The sequence below is a fragment of the Pyxicephalus adspersus genome, chromosome 3, assembly GCF_032062135.1.
Source record: "Pyxicephalus adspersus chromosome 3, UCB_Pads_2.0, whole genome shotgun sequence".
Lineage (NCBI taxonomy): Eukaryota > Metazoa > Chordata > Amphibia > Anura > Pyxicephalidae > Pyxicephalus > Pyxicephalus adspersus.
The window spans coordinates 22,823,961-22,840,870 of record NC_092860.1 but is presented as its reverse complement, the minus strand read 5'-3'; the positions used below and the strand labels follow the sequence as shown (position 1 = coordinate 22,840,870).

General features: G+C 37.1%; 1 protein-coding gene across 1 annotated transcript in view; it reads right to left on the bottom strand.

The window, feature by feature from the left end:
• Positions 1-16,910, bottom strand: part of MYO15B (myosin XVB) — a 74,406-nt gene that overhangs the window by 41,905 nt on the left and 15,591 nt on the right. Inside the window, exons 14-21 of the mRNA XM_072403225.1 lie at positions 15,704-15,748; positions 15,413-15,458; positions 13,387-13,511; positions 13,153-13,270; positions 12,573-12,748; positions 11,004-11,097; positions 10,186-10,221; positions 732-789 (exon numbers count right to left, since the gene is read on the bottom strand). Coding sequence (XP_072259326.1) covers positions 732-789; positions 10,186-10,221; positions 11,004-11,097; positions 12,573-12,748; positions 13,153-13,270; positions 13,387-13,511; positions 15,413-15,458; positions 15,704-15,748 — 698 coding nt within the window. The remainder of the gene's footprint in view (positions 1-731; positions 790-10,185; positions 10,222-11,003; positions 11,098-12,572; positions 12,749-13,152; positions 13,271-13,386; positions 13,512-15,412; positions 15,459-15,703; positions 15,749-16,910) is intronic.

Genomic DNA, 16,910 nt, shown 5'->3' with positions numbered 1-16,910 from the left:
TGCTGTACATACAGCACTGTTCTAATATATTGAGAGGGGAGGGGGAGAACGACAGACCGGCTCCCCGCTGCACTCTCTCCCCCTTCACTTCCATTAAGATTGTTCGTCGTCCATTGTCCGTAGATCCGCCAGGACGGCCGTTCAGACGAAGAACGATGAGCGCTGTACACACGCCAGATTCTTGCCTGATAATGGCCCTGAGACGATTATCAGACAAAAACCATTGCACGTGTGTATGTACCCTCAGAACTAAAAGCCCCGCTTTGAAGTTTGTCTAGCAATTGTTAACTACAGATTAAGTAAAGGCAATAAGAATAGGGATACAAACAACATTTTATCTTTTGTAGTTTTACCCTAAAATGTATTCAAAGGGAATCTTTTCTAGTTTCTTCTAGAATCTTTTCTAGATTCTTTTTCTAGTTTTGAATAAAATATGGATAGCTAAACCCTTTTTGTATTGTATTTAGTATTGTTGGACTTATATTTATCTTGATGACCATTATCACTAAAAAAGTAAGGGAAATCCAAAATGGTCATTAAGTGGTCATCAGAGCAAGAAGTGGAATATCCACTACCATGAACAAACCTGTTTCAGGGAAAATTCTTTGAGATAAAAAGGTTGTTTAGCTATAGAAAAAATCTCTAGCTGGGTGAAAAAACTTATAGAGGTTTTAACCCAGTCAAAAAATGTTATTTGCCACAAAGAATGTTCTTTTCCATTAAATGCTCACCCTGTGCTGAATTCAAAAGAGCAGCCAATTCAGCTGGTACTTCCAGTGCAGACAAGTCCTGGGCAAAAAGAAAAAAAATATAGATAGATATTAGTACGATCATAAACTTCTATACATAACATAGTGACATTGAGTTAAAGCTGGACTCTAGACAAAAAGCAAAATACACAGATTCAGTACACAGATTTTAACAGATCTGAGCTTTTTTACGCAATATTGATACATAATTCTGTCCAGCTAGTCCTCTGGTCCAGACACCATCCCAGACAGCTAAGCCAGACCCAGGATGGACTTCCTATAAAATACTCTACATTTAGGCAATCCAAGCCTGGTCTGGTAACTTAATCAGGGACTGAATATTTAAGGGGAATCAACGAATTGTTAGACATTATATCCCATATATCACAATAAGCATACAGACAGCAGTAAAACATTGTAAAAAAATCTAAATTAGCGGAAATCCTCTTAGTTCAAAAATTGTGGATTTTCACTCACTTTTAGTTTCATAAGCTTTAACATGTTAATGTAAGTTATTAAGTCATTTGCAATAATGTTCAGTTATATGCAGAGTCAACCTTGTAATAGATCGGGTAGGTACAGGGTAAAATCTCTGATATGATTTTTCTGCTGTTTTTTTCCCATTGAGGAGATTTTTTAAAATGAAATCTACTTTTAAAGTGAAGTTCTAATTTTAACATGGGAGATTCAGGCAGGTGATTATGGCAGAAAGGGACAGCTGATGTCTCTTCTGCAATAACTTATCTTACCTTCGTTTATATATACCCATATATGTAATGTACTTATAAAGTACACTAAAAAAGCTACCTTTGTATATAATTCCTTGAAATTATAGAAGTGCACCTGCTGATATAGGACTCTACAGTCTCATAGTTGTATATCTGCAATGTGAGATATCAGGCACTGTTGCCTCCAGGTTCTAGTAATAGGAGATATGGAGTGAGATTTTGTGTTTGTGAGTAGTGTTTTGTTACAACTGTGCTGTTCACTGTTGTTCTTGGGGGAGGAAAGGTTCTGACATTTAGAAGCAAATCTTCTTTGTGCCTTCACACATCCTAACAGAGTGCAGAAAAAGGTAAAGTCAATATTTGGGAAAGACCATGTGCAGTATGAGACCACAAACAATACTGGAGTCCTTCACCCCTTGCCTGTCTTTTGGGCACAGGGTTTTTGTAATATGATGGTACTTGCACCATGCATAAACACATAGTTACATAGTTAAATAGTAGGTTAGGTTAAAAAAAGACATAAGTCCATCAACTTCAACCACTAGGGAAATAAACATATCCCAAATGTAAAACCCTAAAAGACATAGTTGGTCCAGAGGAACACAAAAAAAACCCTGGTACAATTTGCTTCAACAGGGAAAAAAAAAATCCTTTCTGATTCCATGAGGCAATTGGATGTTTCCTGGATCAACAGTCTCTGTTAGTTTTACTTTAAAACCTTAATACCCAGTTATATTCTGTGCTTCTAGAAAAACATCCAACTTTTTCTTAAAGCAATCTATAGTAGTTGCTGAAACTACTGATGTGGCCTGACCAATGTTTTGTACAGGGGCAGGATTTTGTCTCCATCTCTGCAGTCTATTCCTCTTTTAATACAAGAAAGTACTTTGCTAGCGTTAGATATTGCAGCTTGGCATTGCATGCTGTTATTAAGTCTATGATCTATCAGAACCCCCAAATCCTTTTCCATTTCTGACTCTCCCAAATGTATTCCCCCTAGACAGAATGAAGCATGCATGTTATTACCTCCCAAGTGCATAATTTTACATTTATCTATATTAAATGTCATTTGCCACTTGGCTGCCCAATCAAACAGTACATCCAGGTCTGCTTGTAGATTATAGACATCCTGTATAGACTTAATTCCATTACATGGTTTGGTGTCATCTGCAAGCACAGAAATGGTACTTCTAATCCCAAACACTATATCATTTATAAAGATGTTAAACAGTAAAGGTCCCAACACTGAACCCTGGGGTACACCACTAATAACCTTAGACCATTCAGAGTATGAATCAATAATTACTACTCTCTGGATGGCGATCTTTAAGCCAGTTCTCCTTCCATTTACTGATTGACTTTTCTAAACCTAATGACCCTAACTTGCATTTTAACCATCTGTGGGGTACAGTGTAAAATGCTTTAGCAAAGTCCAAGTACACTATATCAACTGCTATTCCACTGTCTACCTGTTTACTTACTTCCTCATCCAATAGAAAGTAGATTTGTTTGACAGCTTCAGTCTTTCTTGAAGCCATGCTGAATATCACTTAATATAATTTTCAAGCAGAATCTCCTCTATGTGGTTCTTTATCAAACTCTCTAGGACCTTTCCAACTATGGATGTTAAACTAACTGGTCTGTAGTTACCTAGTAATGATTTTGCTCGCTTTTTGAAGATAGGAACCACATTGGCCTTACACCAATCTATCAGTACCATGCCAGTGACTAAAGAGTCTCTAAAAATTAGAAATAATGGATTTAAAAATCACCGAGCTCAGCTCTTTGAGGACACGTGGATGTAATCCATTGGGTCCTGGTGCTTTGTCAACCTTAATTTTGCCCAACTGTTTCTCAGTCATATCAATTATGAGCTTTTGTGGCTCATTTAAGGCAGTGACATTGCTAATATGAATTTGGACTTGAGTTCTGTCATTTTCCTTTGTGTACACAAAGCTAAAAAAAAAGTGTTTAGTAAACCTTCATTTTCTTTATCCCCAGTGGTACCAGCCCAGAGGCATCCTTTAAGGGGCCTACATGCTCAGATCTGGTAATTTTGCTATTAATATATTTTAAATATTTGGGGGGTTTACCTTACTTTTCTTTGCAATCTGTCTTTCATTTTGAAGTTTTGCACATTTTATCTCCTTTTTACATCTTTTGTTATATTCTTTATAGTTTTCAAACGATGAAGGTGTTCCTACCTTTTTTTATTCTTGAAATGCCCTTTTCTTGTTCCTTATGGCTTTTTTAACATCGGCTGTGAGCCACGTAGTTTTTAATTTTAGCCTCTTAAACCTATTACCCATTGGAATATTATTTTCAGTTTGCTTTTGTAGAACAGACTTGAAACATTTCCATTTCTGTTCTGTGTTCTTTGAGGACAATACTGTCTCCCAGTCCAAGTCACAGAGAGCCGCCCTTAATAATGGAAATTTTGCACTCTTAAAATTAATGTTTTTAGCTTTCCTGTTTTTGCTTCCTGTTTACAGCTTACATTAAATGAAATCATATTATGGTCACTGCTACCAAGATTCTCTTTTATTTGCACATTTGTTATAAGCTCTGCATTGTTAGAAAAAACTAGGTCCAGCAGAGTATCATTTCTAGTTGGGGGTTCTATAAACTGTACCATAAAATTATCTTTAATAAATTCACAAATTTCCTCCCTTTTGCTGTCCCTGTAGTGCCATTACTCCGGTCAATGTCAGGGTAGTTTAAATCTCCCATGATTAAAACACTTCCACATTTTGCTGCTTTTTCTATCTGTGCTAGTAGTTGGTTTTCTATTTCTTCCCTAGCACTGGGGGACCTATGGCAGACTCCAATCATTAATTGTGCGTTATTCAACCCCACATTTAACTCCACCCATAATGACTCAACCTCATGGCTGGTTCCATCCGCAATTTCTTCTTTCACATTCACTTTCAGATCACTTCTCACATACAGACAGACACCACCACCCTTTCGTTTGACTCTGTCCTTACAAAAGAAAGTATACCCAGGAATATTGACAGCCCAGTTATGCAAAGAACAAAGCCAGGATTCAACAATGCCAACTAAGTCATAATTCTCCTCACTCATTAAGGCTTCCAATTCTATCTTGTTTGCCAGACTTCTAGCATTGGTGAACAGGGTCTTTAAACCATTACTGCTTTTACCATAATTGTTTGCCAAACCGTTTTGTTTTTCAGTACAACTAGTACTGCACAAACCAATGTTTGTTTGTAACATAGGAAGCTCCATACATTTATCAATAACCCTCCCCCCAGTCATTAGATTGTGCATGGCATTTATATGGTGTCCAACCCCAGTCATCAGAGTCCAGGATCTGTACACATTTAAACATGTCAATAACAGTAAAATTAGTTAGGTATGATTTACAAAGACATTGTTTTTGAACCTTGAGAACTAGAGTTTGACATACCTGACAAATACTATGCTTTTTGGGGGAGAATTCTACAAGTGTACTCAAGTGTACTCTGGGCCTGATTTATTAAAGCTCTGCAAGACTGGAGAAGATGGGGAATGGGGAAACGGGAATGGGGAAATGGGGAAACCTGGGTGATCCAGCAAACCTGAAATTGATCTACATTTAGATTGCAATTATTTGCCAACTAATGATTTTTAAGAAATCATTTCTGGGTTTGCTGGAACCCCCAGGTTCTCCTATGAAAGTCTATCTTCCCCAGTCATTGGAAACTTTATTAAATCAGTCCATTTGCGTTGAAAACAAACCTGCTTTTTGGACTTTACTTTGCATTTTGACAGATGGCAATGCACCTGAAATCTGTCCATTCTATAAGCATGTGTCTTATCAATCAGGGTTTACTGGATATAGTAATTACCCATTCAGAAAAAAATACTGGAATAAACAGCCAGAAATAAACATACGGCTACATGAATAAAAAGGTGTGGAACTAAAATGTCTGTGTTGTTTGCAATAAAGTCCCACCCGTTATTTTACTAGTACAGGTTAAAAAAGAAAACCATGACTGCTGGTCATGTGTTTGTTTTATCTCAGACGCTAGTAAGTTTGCAAAATATAATATCTCTAACATTCTTTTAAAGTTTAAAATAATACATTCAAAACAAAATTATATTCATCTGTATTTATTTATAAAACCTTGTTTCCTCTACACTATGTGCTATGTCAACATGTTGTCATTGGAGAAATATGGGAGCTGCCATTGCTGACCTCCTTTTGAAAATGTTAGACTTAAGTAATTTTGGAGTATTTAACCTGGAACAATTATGTAAATGAGAATTTCATTTACACAATTCGAATGAGAGATATGGTCTGCGGCTTTGGCTGGTGCCACAGGTTGGCGACCACATGAAAACTAAGGAACTAGCTTAAAAAAAAAGCTAAGCAGAGAATCCCTTTGGGATGCACTGCATTTTTTTACAACACATTGCACCACAACATATGGCATGTGCACAGTGGAACACTTACATTTTCCCAGAAAATGCCTGAATGTATACTTCATGCCATCCCATAGATTCATCAGCTCTGTCTGTGTCTGTGCAGTTGATTTATGCAGACTTCTACAGCAGTGGTCGCCAACCTTTCGGACCTCATGTACGACTAAATCCTTGTAATCCTGATTGGGCATTTGCAGGGAGCCATGTGTCTCTCAAAGGGTAAGAAACTTCCCCCAGAGTGACATCATGATGCCAGAACCCACCTATTCTCTATCGCAGGCTCAGAACTGCTTGATAAACATCCTGGGCGGACAGTAGTTAAGGGCTATGGGCACAACAAAAGTTGTCTTCATACTGGGGACATGATCAGGGGGGCAGGAGAATGACTTCGTGGGGGGGCCCACCAGCCAGAGTTGCAGACTACCAAAATTTTCTTGCAGACTCTTGTGGTCCACCACTGTTCTTAAAAACCTTCCCCTGAGCATCTCTGCCTCAAAAAATGGCCCAATAGACAATGCAAAATAAGGATTTTCTGAAGAGAATATGAACCTAATGGAAGGTGTTGTATTGTATGTAAGTAAGTATTTAGGGTGTAGGAGGTTGGAGGATTTTAGTTTGGGGGGAAGTGCAAAAAAAGGAATAACATGCTTTGTCATTCATCCAACAAAATGGATCAGTACAAAGCTGGACTAGATAAATGGGACAGGATTCATTGGACAGAATACAGAAAATTTGTAATTCCGCCCTCACAATCTTGTGAGTTACACATTCTTGCCAGACTAAATAGCCAACATCAACACCACTGTTTTCTAATGCAGCTTCCTATGTTTTCCTACGCTAGGAACTAAAAATGAACATTAAATGTGCACTCCTTTTTACAGAAATTGTGTAAGAACCACCTCCTGTTGTTCACAGTGTCTGAAAATAGATTATAGGATTGTGCAATGCAATAAAACTTAATAAACTATAATTGGATTATAACTTCATTTTGCTGTTAAATTATGAATTCATGCAGTGCTGACATCTTCTGCGATGCTTTACAGCAGGGCTGTCAAACTCAAATACACAGAGGGCCAAAATTAAAAGCTTAGACAAAGTCTCAGGCCAACCTTGAAATTTGTTAAAAAAATTGAGGAAATTTTTTCTTCTTATTGGATATAACCCCTTTTCATATGGAAACAAAGAGGTTTTGCTTCACATTCAATCTGGAACAAGCTTATAATAGAGAAAGTTTTTTTAATTTTATTCAAGAAAAAATATTTGTAACCTTTGAAATTAAATTTCAATGGAAACCTTTCTGCACAGGCTAACAATAATAATACTAATATTGTTCTATGAAAATCCAACCATTCAAGTCCATGCCTTAGAGCAGTAAGGAAAAGTACAGCTGAGGGGGAGTGCTGGAAATGCCAGACACGGCCAATGCAGAGCTAAATCTTATGAGTGGCCCGCCTCTGAAACTTCCTCTTCATTGAAATAGTGCTGCTACTAAAGTTTCTGGCATTATTTTCGTCTATAAAACAGTCTAATGCAGGGCTATGCATAGGCAGAGAGCCCGCTGGTCTATAGACGGGAGTGATGCCGGGAATTGTCATTTCAATGCAGCAGTGAGCCAGCTGCAGTTCATATTTAGGATTCCTTTGGAGGCCAGATTTGGTGCCCGGGCCAGAGTTTGACACCCCTGCTCTACAGAATTCATAGCCATGTCACTAATACAGTCTGAGGCCAATTTAGGGGGAAGCTTTAAATAATAAATAATTATTGAAAAGCCACATACAAAAAAGTATGTGGATTTATATGACCTCTCCTTTCAAGATTATTTCAATGGTAACTACCATAGTCATATCACATTACCACAGTCTCAGGACAATTTTGCAGTAAAGCCAATTAACCTACCTGCAAATTTTTTTGGGGATGTGGGAGGAAACTGGAGTGCCCGGAGAAAACCCACACAAACACAGGGAGAACATACCTCCATGCAGAGTCCTGGCCCAGATTCAAACCCATGACTTAGCGCTAGCAAGAGTGCTAACCATTGAACCAACAGGCCCAGTTCTTGGACCTGTTCTTTTCTCTCAGTACACTCCTGACTTAGCAAACTCATACCCTCCTTTGTCTTTAGCTAATAGTTTTTGGAATTTCGTTTAATTCCTGTTTGGAATCTTGTTGGGGAGATTTTACATCAATTTCAGTTTTTGTGACAGCAGGACAAGGATGGAGTATAGAGGTGGTCATCAGAAGAGAAACATACAGATTTCTCTCCATTTTATTATCCCAATTGAATCGATTGTCCATCACTCACTGAAAATGGAATGTTTTTTTCTACTACTCTATCCAAAAATAGGTGTTGGCTGAAGTCAGTCAAGCAGCCCACCTTCATCAAGCTCTCTACTGAAACAACTGTTTTATCTCAAACTACTGCTCACTTTATGAGCTTACTTCAAGCCTCTACCACCCCAGTATAGATCTGTTTCAAGTGATGGAAAGCGCATCATACCCAAATATGACTTGAGGGTGTAATTGCTTCCAAAAGGTGCTTTACCTTAGGCTACGTACACATGTTAGACTTTTGTCGTTGGAAAGGATATTTCACAATCCTTTCAAAGGACAAAAGACTGAAAGATACATGAAAGAATGCTGTACATACAGCACCATTTTGCTCTATGAAGAGGGTAGGGGGGTGAATGAGCATGTGGCACCCCGCTGCGCTCTCCCCCTTCACTTGTATTATGATCTTACGTCGTTCATGGATCTGCAAGGATGGATTCATGAACGATGTCAGATGGCCACTGTACAGACGTCAGATTCTCGGTTGATACTAGCCCTGAAGCGATAAATACTAAGTAAAGGGTCTGAAAAACTTATGTAAATATGATATTTCAGTTTTTTCTTTTAAAAAAAAATTACAAAAATTGTCAAAAGTTCTGTTTTCACTTTTTCAATATGGGATAAATGAGAAAAAAAGAAATTAAATGAGTGTAACATCAGACTGCAACATAAAACTTAAAGTGAAGAGCCACAAGAGGATAAAAGTGTAAATATGTCTATGAAAGCAAAAAAAACATAAAAATTCAAACCAGGAAGCTTATAAAAATCCAACAAACATCCTTTTCACGTACATGTTACAAAAATAACTCAAAGTATGTATTAAATAAAAAAAAAATACAGTTTTCTATTAATTTAGACTTTGTTTTTCAGACTTGACCAATGACCTTGCTCATTTTAAAATATTACAAAAAGAATGCAGTGTTACAAGTTATACTGTAAACTATTTACAGTTTTATGGTCAACCTAACACAGTTCTATTTTGCAGATATGATTCAGTAAACCACCACTGAAGACGCTTCACATAGACTGTACAACAAGTAAATTGATTAATTCTGTGGGCAATGCCTTTTCTATCTTTTTTATACAGAAAATTCTCAACTTTCTGAGAACTTGTATGCTCAGCTCCACTAATTTTGTATGTATAAGCATTTGGCATTTACAGCACCCATAAAAGTGGGATTGGTTAACTGCAGTTATCCTAGGTCCAAGTGTACTTGTGCTTCTGACAAACTTTGAAGCTTTCTGCATTCCAGATCATTAGGGTGGGAGAACAGATCATGGACACATATTCAGTATACCTTAATTTGATATATTCAATGTTATATTCCAGCAGGGACAAAACAATAACATTCAGACATAGGATTTAACCTTTTACCACTGTACGCATATTATACATATGTATCCAGAATATATGGTTAGAGTTTACCTTTAAAGATAATACATTATTTTGTTAGGCTACAGTGACAGGTTCTTTTGTTAGAACTCCCCTTCACCAAATGATACCTCGACTTCCTAGTGCTTCCCTGTTGTCCTGTTCCTCTTCGGTCTAAACCCTGTGAAAGCTAAATGTTAGAGATACTAAAGATTGCACGCTCAGGTTTGAGATCTGCATCCAGGGAGGAAGGGGAGGGCACACACATCCCTCATACCTAAAAGTACCAGGTATTTCTAAGGTACCAGGTAGCAGCTGAAGTGTGTATCTGTGGGTGGGTGGTAGATCACAAAGACAGTCTATTACTATGCCTAAATCAGTAAAGTAACAGGAAATGTTGGGGCAGAAGGGCAGGCTGGGGTTTAATTCCCAGGTCAACTTTAAGTGTTTAATAAACTGGTCTGTAAAATTTTCCCTTCTGCTATTAGATGATCTTGGCAAGTCCAAGTATTTGGATTGCCAAAAGAAAACACATGAAAATAAAAAGGTTATATGTTAGGCCACAAATAAAATATGGACTTACCATACTGGACAAAGGCTCCTGAATCGTTCCCTTCACCTTAATATAACAAAAGCTATGATTAACATACTGGTTATTGCTGGCAAGGAAATGAAGACATACTATATACATAAAAAAGTGGAAAGGTGTGCATAATAAAAAGGGACACCCCATAGATGCACAGACATAAAATGTTTAAGTAATCATAGTATTTACATATATATACCATGAAGACAATGATCGTTTAAAACAAACAATTGATTTACAGAAAAGCTAAAACCCAGTCGTACCTAATATGTTAGTAACAAGCAACACAAGCTTTACCAGACAAAAAACTTTTTTTATGGTCCCGTAAAAATATTTTACACAAACCAAACAATAGGAACAATAACACCACACTGGTAAAAAACTGACCACACATATTCTAATATATATGTACCTGTAGTCAATGATGAAGGGAGCCCCTCTGCAAGCGGTGTCATGTATTGCTTGTAGCTGTGTGACAGTAAGTGATAGAGAGACACACCCAGAGGGTAGAAAAGGGCAAAGTCCAAATGAAGGAAAAAATAATCAGAAAGACAGAGTGAGAGTGGATACAGAGAACTCAAAGGCAGCAATGACTGTTTTATAAGTATCTCATATGGACTTTGGTACATCTCAGATCACAGAGAGGAGAAAATAATGATTACACAACTGAGCAGGTGTTGAGCAATACATAGGATATAGGGAAGAAAAATGTCACCATTATGTTGGGTTGAAAGTGTATGTTTATATGACAGGGGAGTGACGTGTTGGAAGGGTAGGATTCCTGATATAAAGATACAAGATATTGCTTGACTCACCTGGCAGATGCGTCTGTGTATAGAAGGAATTTTGGAAATTAACAAGACAGCACCAAACTGAACCCGGTTGTATTTCAGCCTTCTGTAACGCCTCCTGCAAATGGCACAGAAAAATAATACAACTATTGATTTTCCTTTTAATGTAACTAAATGTTAGAAGATTTCTCTTAGGGCTTGTTTATATCAGAGAGCAGATAGCAATATCTCAGAAATAAATGAGCTCCTAAGTAAGGGGAAATCATTTAGGGGCTCATGTATGTTATACAAGGGGCAGCCATTGAACTGCTTTTAAAAAAAGCCCATTACTGGCAGTCACAGTGGTTTACAAAACAGTAGGTGTGTGAAAACAAGGTAAAAACATTGTACTGGAAAGTATTGCAACTTTTTTGACGCTTTAATAAAGCTTTATTTTGGAAAATAACAACAGCAAAGACCGAAAAAAATGTGGTAGGCTTCCTCCACTAAAAATGGCTTTTGTCACTGTTGGCGATCCTGTCTGGAATTATTATCGTGGCCAGGACATAAAGGTTTAAACACAGGGGTGTCAAAATCAAATACACAGAGGGCCAAAATTAAAAACTTAGTCAAAGTCTCAGGCCAACCTTGAAATTTATTGAAAAAAATGAGGAAATTTTTCCTTCTCATTAGATATAAACCCTTTTCATATGCAATCAAAGAGGTTTTGCTTCACATTCAATCTGGAACAAGCTTATAATAGAGAAAGAGGCATAACATTTTTTTTTTAATTTTATTTAAGAAAAAATCTTATGCCTCTTTCTCTATTTGTAACCTTCTGAGTTAAATTTCAATGGAAAACTTTTTGCACAAGCTAACAATAATAAAAACAATATTCTTCTATGAAAATCCAACCATTCAACTCCATGCCATGGAGCAGTAAGGAAAGGTACAGCTGAGGGGAAGTGCTGGAAATGCCAGACACAGCCAATGTGGAGCTAAATCTTATTACTGACCTGCCGCTGAAACTTCCTTTTCAATGAAATAGCGCCGCTACTAAAATTCCTGGCATTATTTGCATCTATAAAACAGTTCAATGCGGGGCCATGCAAAGGCAGAGAGCCCGCTGGTCTATAGATGCGAGTGATGCTGGGAATTGTAGTAGTGGCGCTATTTCAATGCAGCGGCAGGTTAGCTGCAGTTCATATTTAGGATTCTATTGGGGGCCTAAAAAAAGGATGTTGGTGGCCAGATTTGGCCCCCGGGCCAGAGTTTGACACCCCTGTTTTAACAGAACCCTTGATATCATGAAAAACCTGTTCTTATCATTCATCATATTCAAAATGAAAAAAATATTATGGCTAGACATACAGTTTAAGGCTAAGGCAAATATATATATATATATATATATATATATATATATATATATATATATAAAAATATATATAAAGCAGCTGGGGGAGTTACAAGATCTACTGTCAGAAGTGTTTACAACTAACAGACCAACTTAAAAAAAAAACCCTGAACATTTGTAATGAAAAATGTTTTACACTGTTAAGAACCTTAGCTACTTCAAAACCAGCATCAACTTTTAAAATTTCCTGTGCAACATACCTAGCCTGACGCCCCCTGACATGTGCCTGAACAACAGTGATCTTGCGTCGATATGCCTGAAAGTTTTTGCGATTAAGGAATCCTCGAAGATTTCTCTGTAAAGTAACAGCTGCCAGCCTCTGAACTTCTTCCAGTTTCTTCCTTAGAATTTCCCTGCCTTGCTCCTTCAGGAATACCTGCACAATATAAACTCTTGTAACCATTTGTACTGAACACTACACCTAAAAACAAGAATACCACCCATGACTATTGCCATGAAATCTGTAATAAACAGGTTTGCAGTGAGAGGGGAAAATGTCAGGTGCCACAGATATTTCTTTAGAAAAGGGTCTCTTAGCTTTTGAGGTGGTATGGGCCCATCCAAATCTTGTTATAGGGTCCTGTATATTTAAAATATGACCTTGCCCAGTGACAAATCAAATTTTGCAATTATTAGCATTATTTTGGTTGCAAACCATACATGATCTAAATGACTAAGACAACATGGTGCTCCAGGCCCTCCTTGTTTTGCTAGGCATGACCATAATTTTCTATGCAAACGAGCTACAGGCTTTTTCACAATAGCATAATGTTCCTTTACCTTAGAGATGCCAATTTGATATAATGACGATGAGTCACCAAATGTTTTGTTGAGAACGTCAGAACAGCATTCTCTGTCATCGGGAAAAGAGATGCCTTTCCCTACTAGGTGACCATACCTGAAAAATAACATTTTGATTTCATAAATTATGATGTCATCAGCATCAACCCAAAGGTCACACCAGGTGTAAAAAATGATAAGACATCAGTAATTAGAAGAGTGAGCAGTTCTTACCGGTTTACAAATTCTTTAAATGGGATACGGATCGGATAGCCATCTTTCATTAACTGCACTGCTTCTAATATGCCCGAGTTCCTCAGCTGGGAGCTTACAAACTCCACATCAAATATACCTGGAAGCTGAAACATGTGACATGCTGTGATGTTATAAATAATTAATCGCTTGCACTTGCCAAACAATACATAGATATAAAATATGTAAATGTGTTATAATTTATTAAAATAAAAATTGTGTATCAGTCCTAAGCATTTAGTGGTAAAAACACAAACATAAATAGCATCCTATTTCTGTGAATAACATTGCCATGACATTTATTGATATATAAGAAATACAATTTATCAGTAACATTAGTACAAACATATCATTAGGCTTCTGGACAGTCTAGTACGTAGTCCTAGTATGTGTGGGGGTCACAGAAACAAGACTAAGAAAAATAATAAGGATTTGAGGAGGCCTATAATTGTCAACTGATACATACCAAGATTATATAAAATAAATCATTACTTAATTAATTACTTAAGTAACCTAATAAAAGTTCCTGAAAGATGTAAAACAATCAGGGAACAATAAAATCAATAATCACTTTGCTATGCCTCTGTATATTTAAAATCTTATGTAGAAACAACAAAAATTCCAAAGGTTCCAAGTGGGAATCAATTACTTATATTGAAACCATGGACAATGAGGAAATGTTTGAGGAAATGTCATATTCCCTGTTTTATAAATAAAGCCCTTGGCGACAAATATTGTAAGGAAGATAAATCAAAATTTAAAGTCAAATTGGACCTTAAAAATGGTGCCTATAAAGGTCCTTTATTGCAGAAGGGGTGTATGATGTTCCTTCTGCAAAAATATACAAACATACCTGTCTGATTGCAATTTTTTAATTATATTCAAATGTCTTCATTAAATCGTGGTCACTGTTCTCCTCGCAGGTATTCTTCTGTGTATTGGATCTTCAGCCATCTTGATTGGCCAGGCCAAAGTAACGTAACTCCCATGTGTGCAGGCTAACCCCAAGGGATACCAACCATATCCCGGCATCCCACATTAAACTGCTCAGTAGAAATGTCGCGGACAGGTAAGTTTGTTTTATTAAAAATACCTGCCTGCTCACAGTTTTCAATAGTGAAACTATAGTTCTGCGTTATGAGTGACTATGGGATAAGAAGTCCAGACACACTTTTCACTTAGTAGGGTTTCAGAGTCTGTTTGAGACCTCTAAAGATTAAATGCAGCCTCAGGATCAAGCAAGTACCTGCACACCACAGTGCTGCTCCCATTTGCCAGCCCTCATTTATTTTCTATCGGGTTTCTTCAGGGAGAAGCTACATGTAGCCCACCCCCAACCCCCCTGAGGCAGCGGTTCATTGACTTGAGCAGTGGTAACCACACTGCAAATTTGTGGCCAGTCTGAACAGGGCATGTGTTATTGGAGCTTAAATTAAAAAATCAGTAGCACATAATGCTTCTTGCAGCCAGAATTGCATTGGCTTGGAAATTGCAAGAGCTTGGAAATTGCCATCCGTTCCGCTAGCCCCAGTAAAAGCTAAACTGAACTGGAATATGATCAACAATACATTTACATGTACTCTTAGGGACACACCTCACATCTTTAAACTTACCTGGGATCCGTGGTCCTCTCACTGTTCCACAATTCCATTTCCTTCCTGATGTGGATCCCCCAACCTTCACCATCCCTCCTTATTTCCTCTATAACCATTTCCCTTTCCCATCTTTGTGTATTAAAAGGCTTATTTGTTGACAAGAGATCTCTTCAAATAAAAATGTATTGAAATAAAATATTAGTGGCACATAAAGTTCCAGTCTACAGAGTCTACATTCCTATTCCAGCCTTTTGTGTGATTGAATTTACCCTTTAGTACCATACTCCACTACCAATAGTGGCAGCATAACTCCCACAGAACTATTTCCACAGACTTTGCACTTCCATTACTTGAGGATTTACTTAAATGAAAATAAAAATAATGAATAATCAGATATATTAGAAAACAGTTACCTTCTTTGGATTGGGGGTGATGCAGCGAACAAACAATACATGACTCCTATAAAAAAAGAAATGTATCCAGGCATCATAAAATGTTTTTATTTATCATAATGATATATGTAAAAAAACAAACAAATGTACATGGAATTAGGGTTTTTAAGCATGGGTTACTTATTCAATAAGCAAAAAAGAATTGAAAATAATGAAAATCCCGTAATCAATAGCAACCATTTAGATTTTTAGCATTTTTCAGTTATACAAGCTCAGAAATTGTTTTTCTGTGCTTGGGATGGGTTACTGCACCTTTGTATGTCCTGATCCCTCCTTGGACAGCTTTTTTTAATAACCCTGTAAAAGGTATATATAATTTCAGAATGAAGTAAGGTGTGTTTGCCAGTACAACCATAGGGTAATACATTTATTTGCACACTAAAGTGAAAGTAAAGTCTCTAAACATAACTTTTTTTGACTGTGCTATAATGTTGTAATGTTTATATAGGTTGTTACTAGGACAAGTTTTTCCTATTTTCTAAAGTTGGCCACATACATGGCAGTTTAAAAGAATCGTCAAACATTTATATTACATTCATGGAAAAAAGAATGCGCTTTAAATTCTAAGGTTTTGCCATTGAACATTATAAAAAATGTCTAAACTTCAGGCAAATATACCCTTAGATAAGTAACACATGACATTCTGCACTGTATCTTTATTTATTTAGCAGAGAATAAGTCAAAAAAGCAAAAGTGTGTGAAAAATTTAGTACACCCTACCACTTTCATAGGATCTAGAAAAGTATGCAGCAGCCACACAGCATGTGATTAGCTGGTTATCAGCAAGTGTGACCTCTTCTGTAGAAGCAGAAAATTGGCTGTTTGCTGGTCTAGAGCTTTTACATGTATAGTAAACACAATGCTAAAGAGAAAATACATCATCAATGATCGTTGAGAAGCAATTGTTGCAGCCTATGGGTCTTTGAAGTGTTAGAAAGCTGAAGTTATAAAGTCCATCTTTCAACAGTAAGGAAGAATATTCACCAGTGGAAAACAATCATGGAAGTTGCCAATCCTTTCAGGAATGGATGTCCCAGAAAATTCACAGCAATGTCTGACTGTGTAATGCTCAGATAAAATGCAATAATCAGGAGCTACTCTACACGTTACATGTTAGACTGAACAAGAATGGCTTGTTTGAAAGAGTTTCCAAGGTGAAACCCTCTCTTCTCTAAAAAGAACATGGTAGCATGGTTTAGGTTTACAAAGTTGCATTTGAACAAACCACAAGACTTCTGGAACAATGTCCTCTGGAAAAACAAGATCAAATGTGTGGCCATAATACACAGTGCCACGTTTGACAAAAACTAAACATGGCATATAAGCGCAAACATCACAGATTGCCAAGCAAAATCATGGGGGGGGGGGGGGGGTGATTTGATCTTTCTTTGCAGCCACAGGACTTGGGTACCTTGCAGTCAAAGAGCTTACTATGAATTCCTCTGTATACCAAAGTATT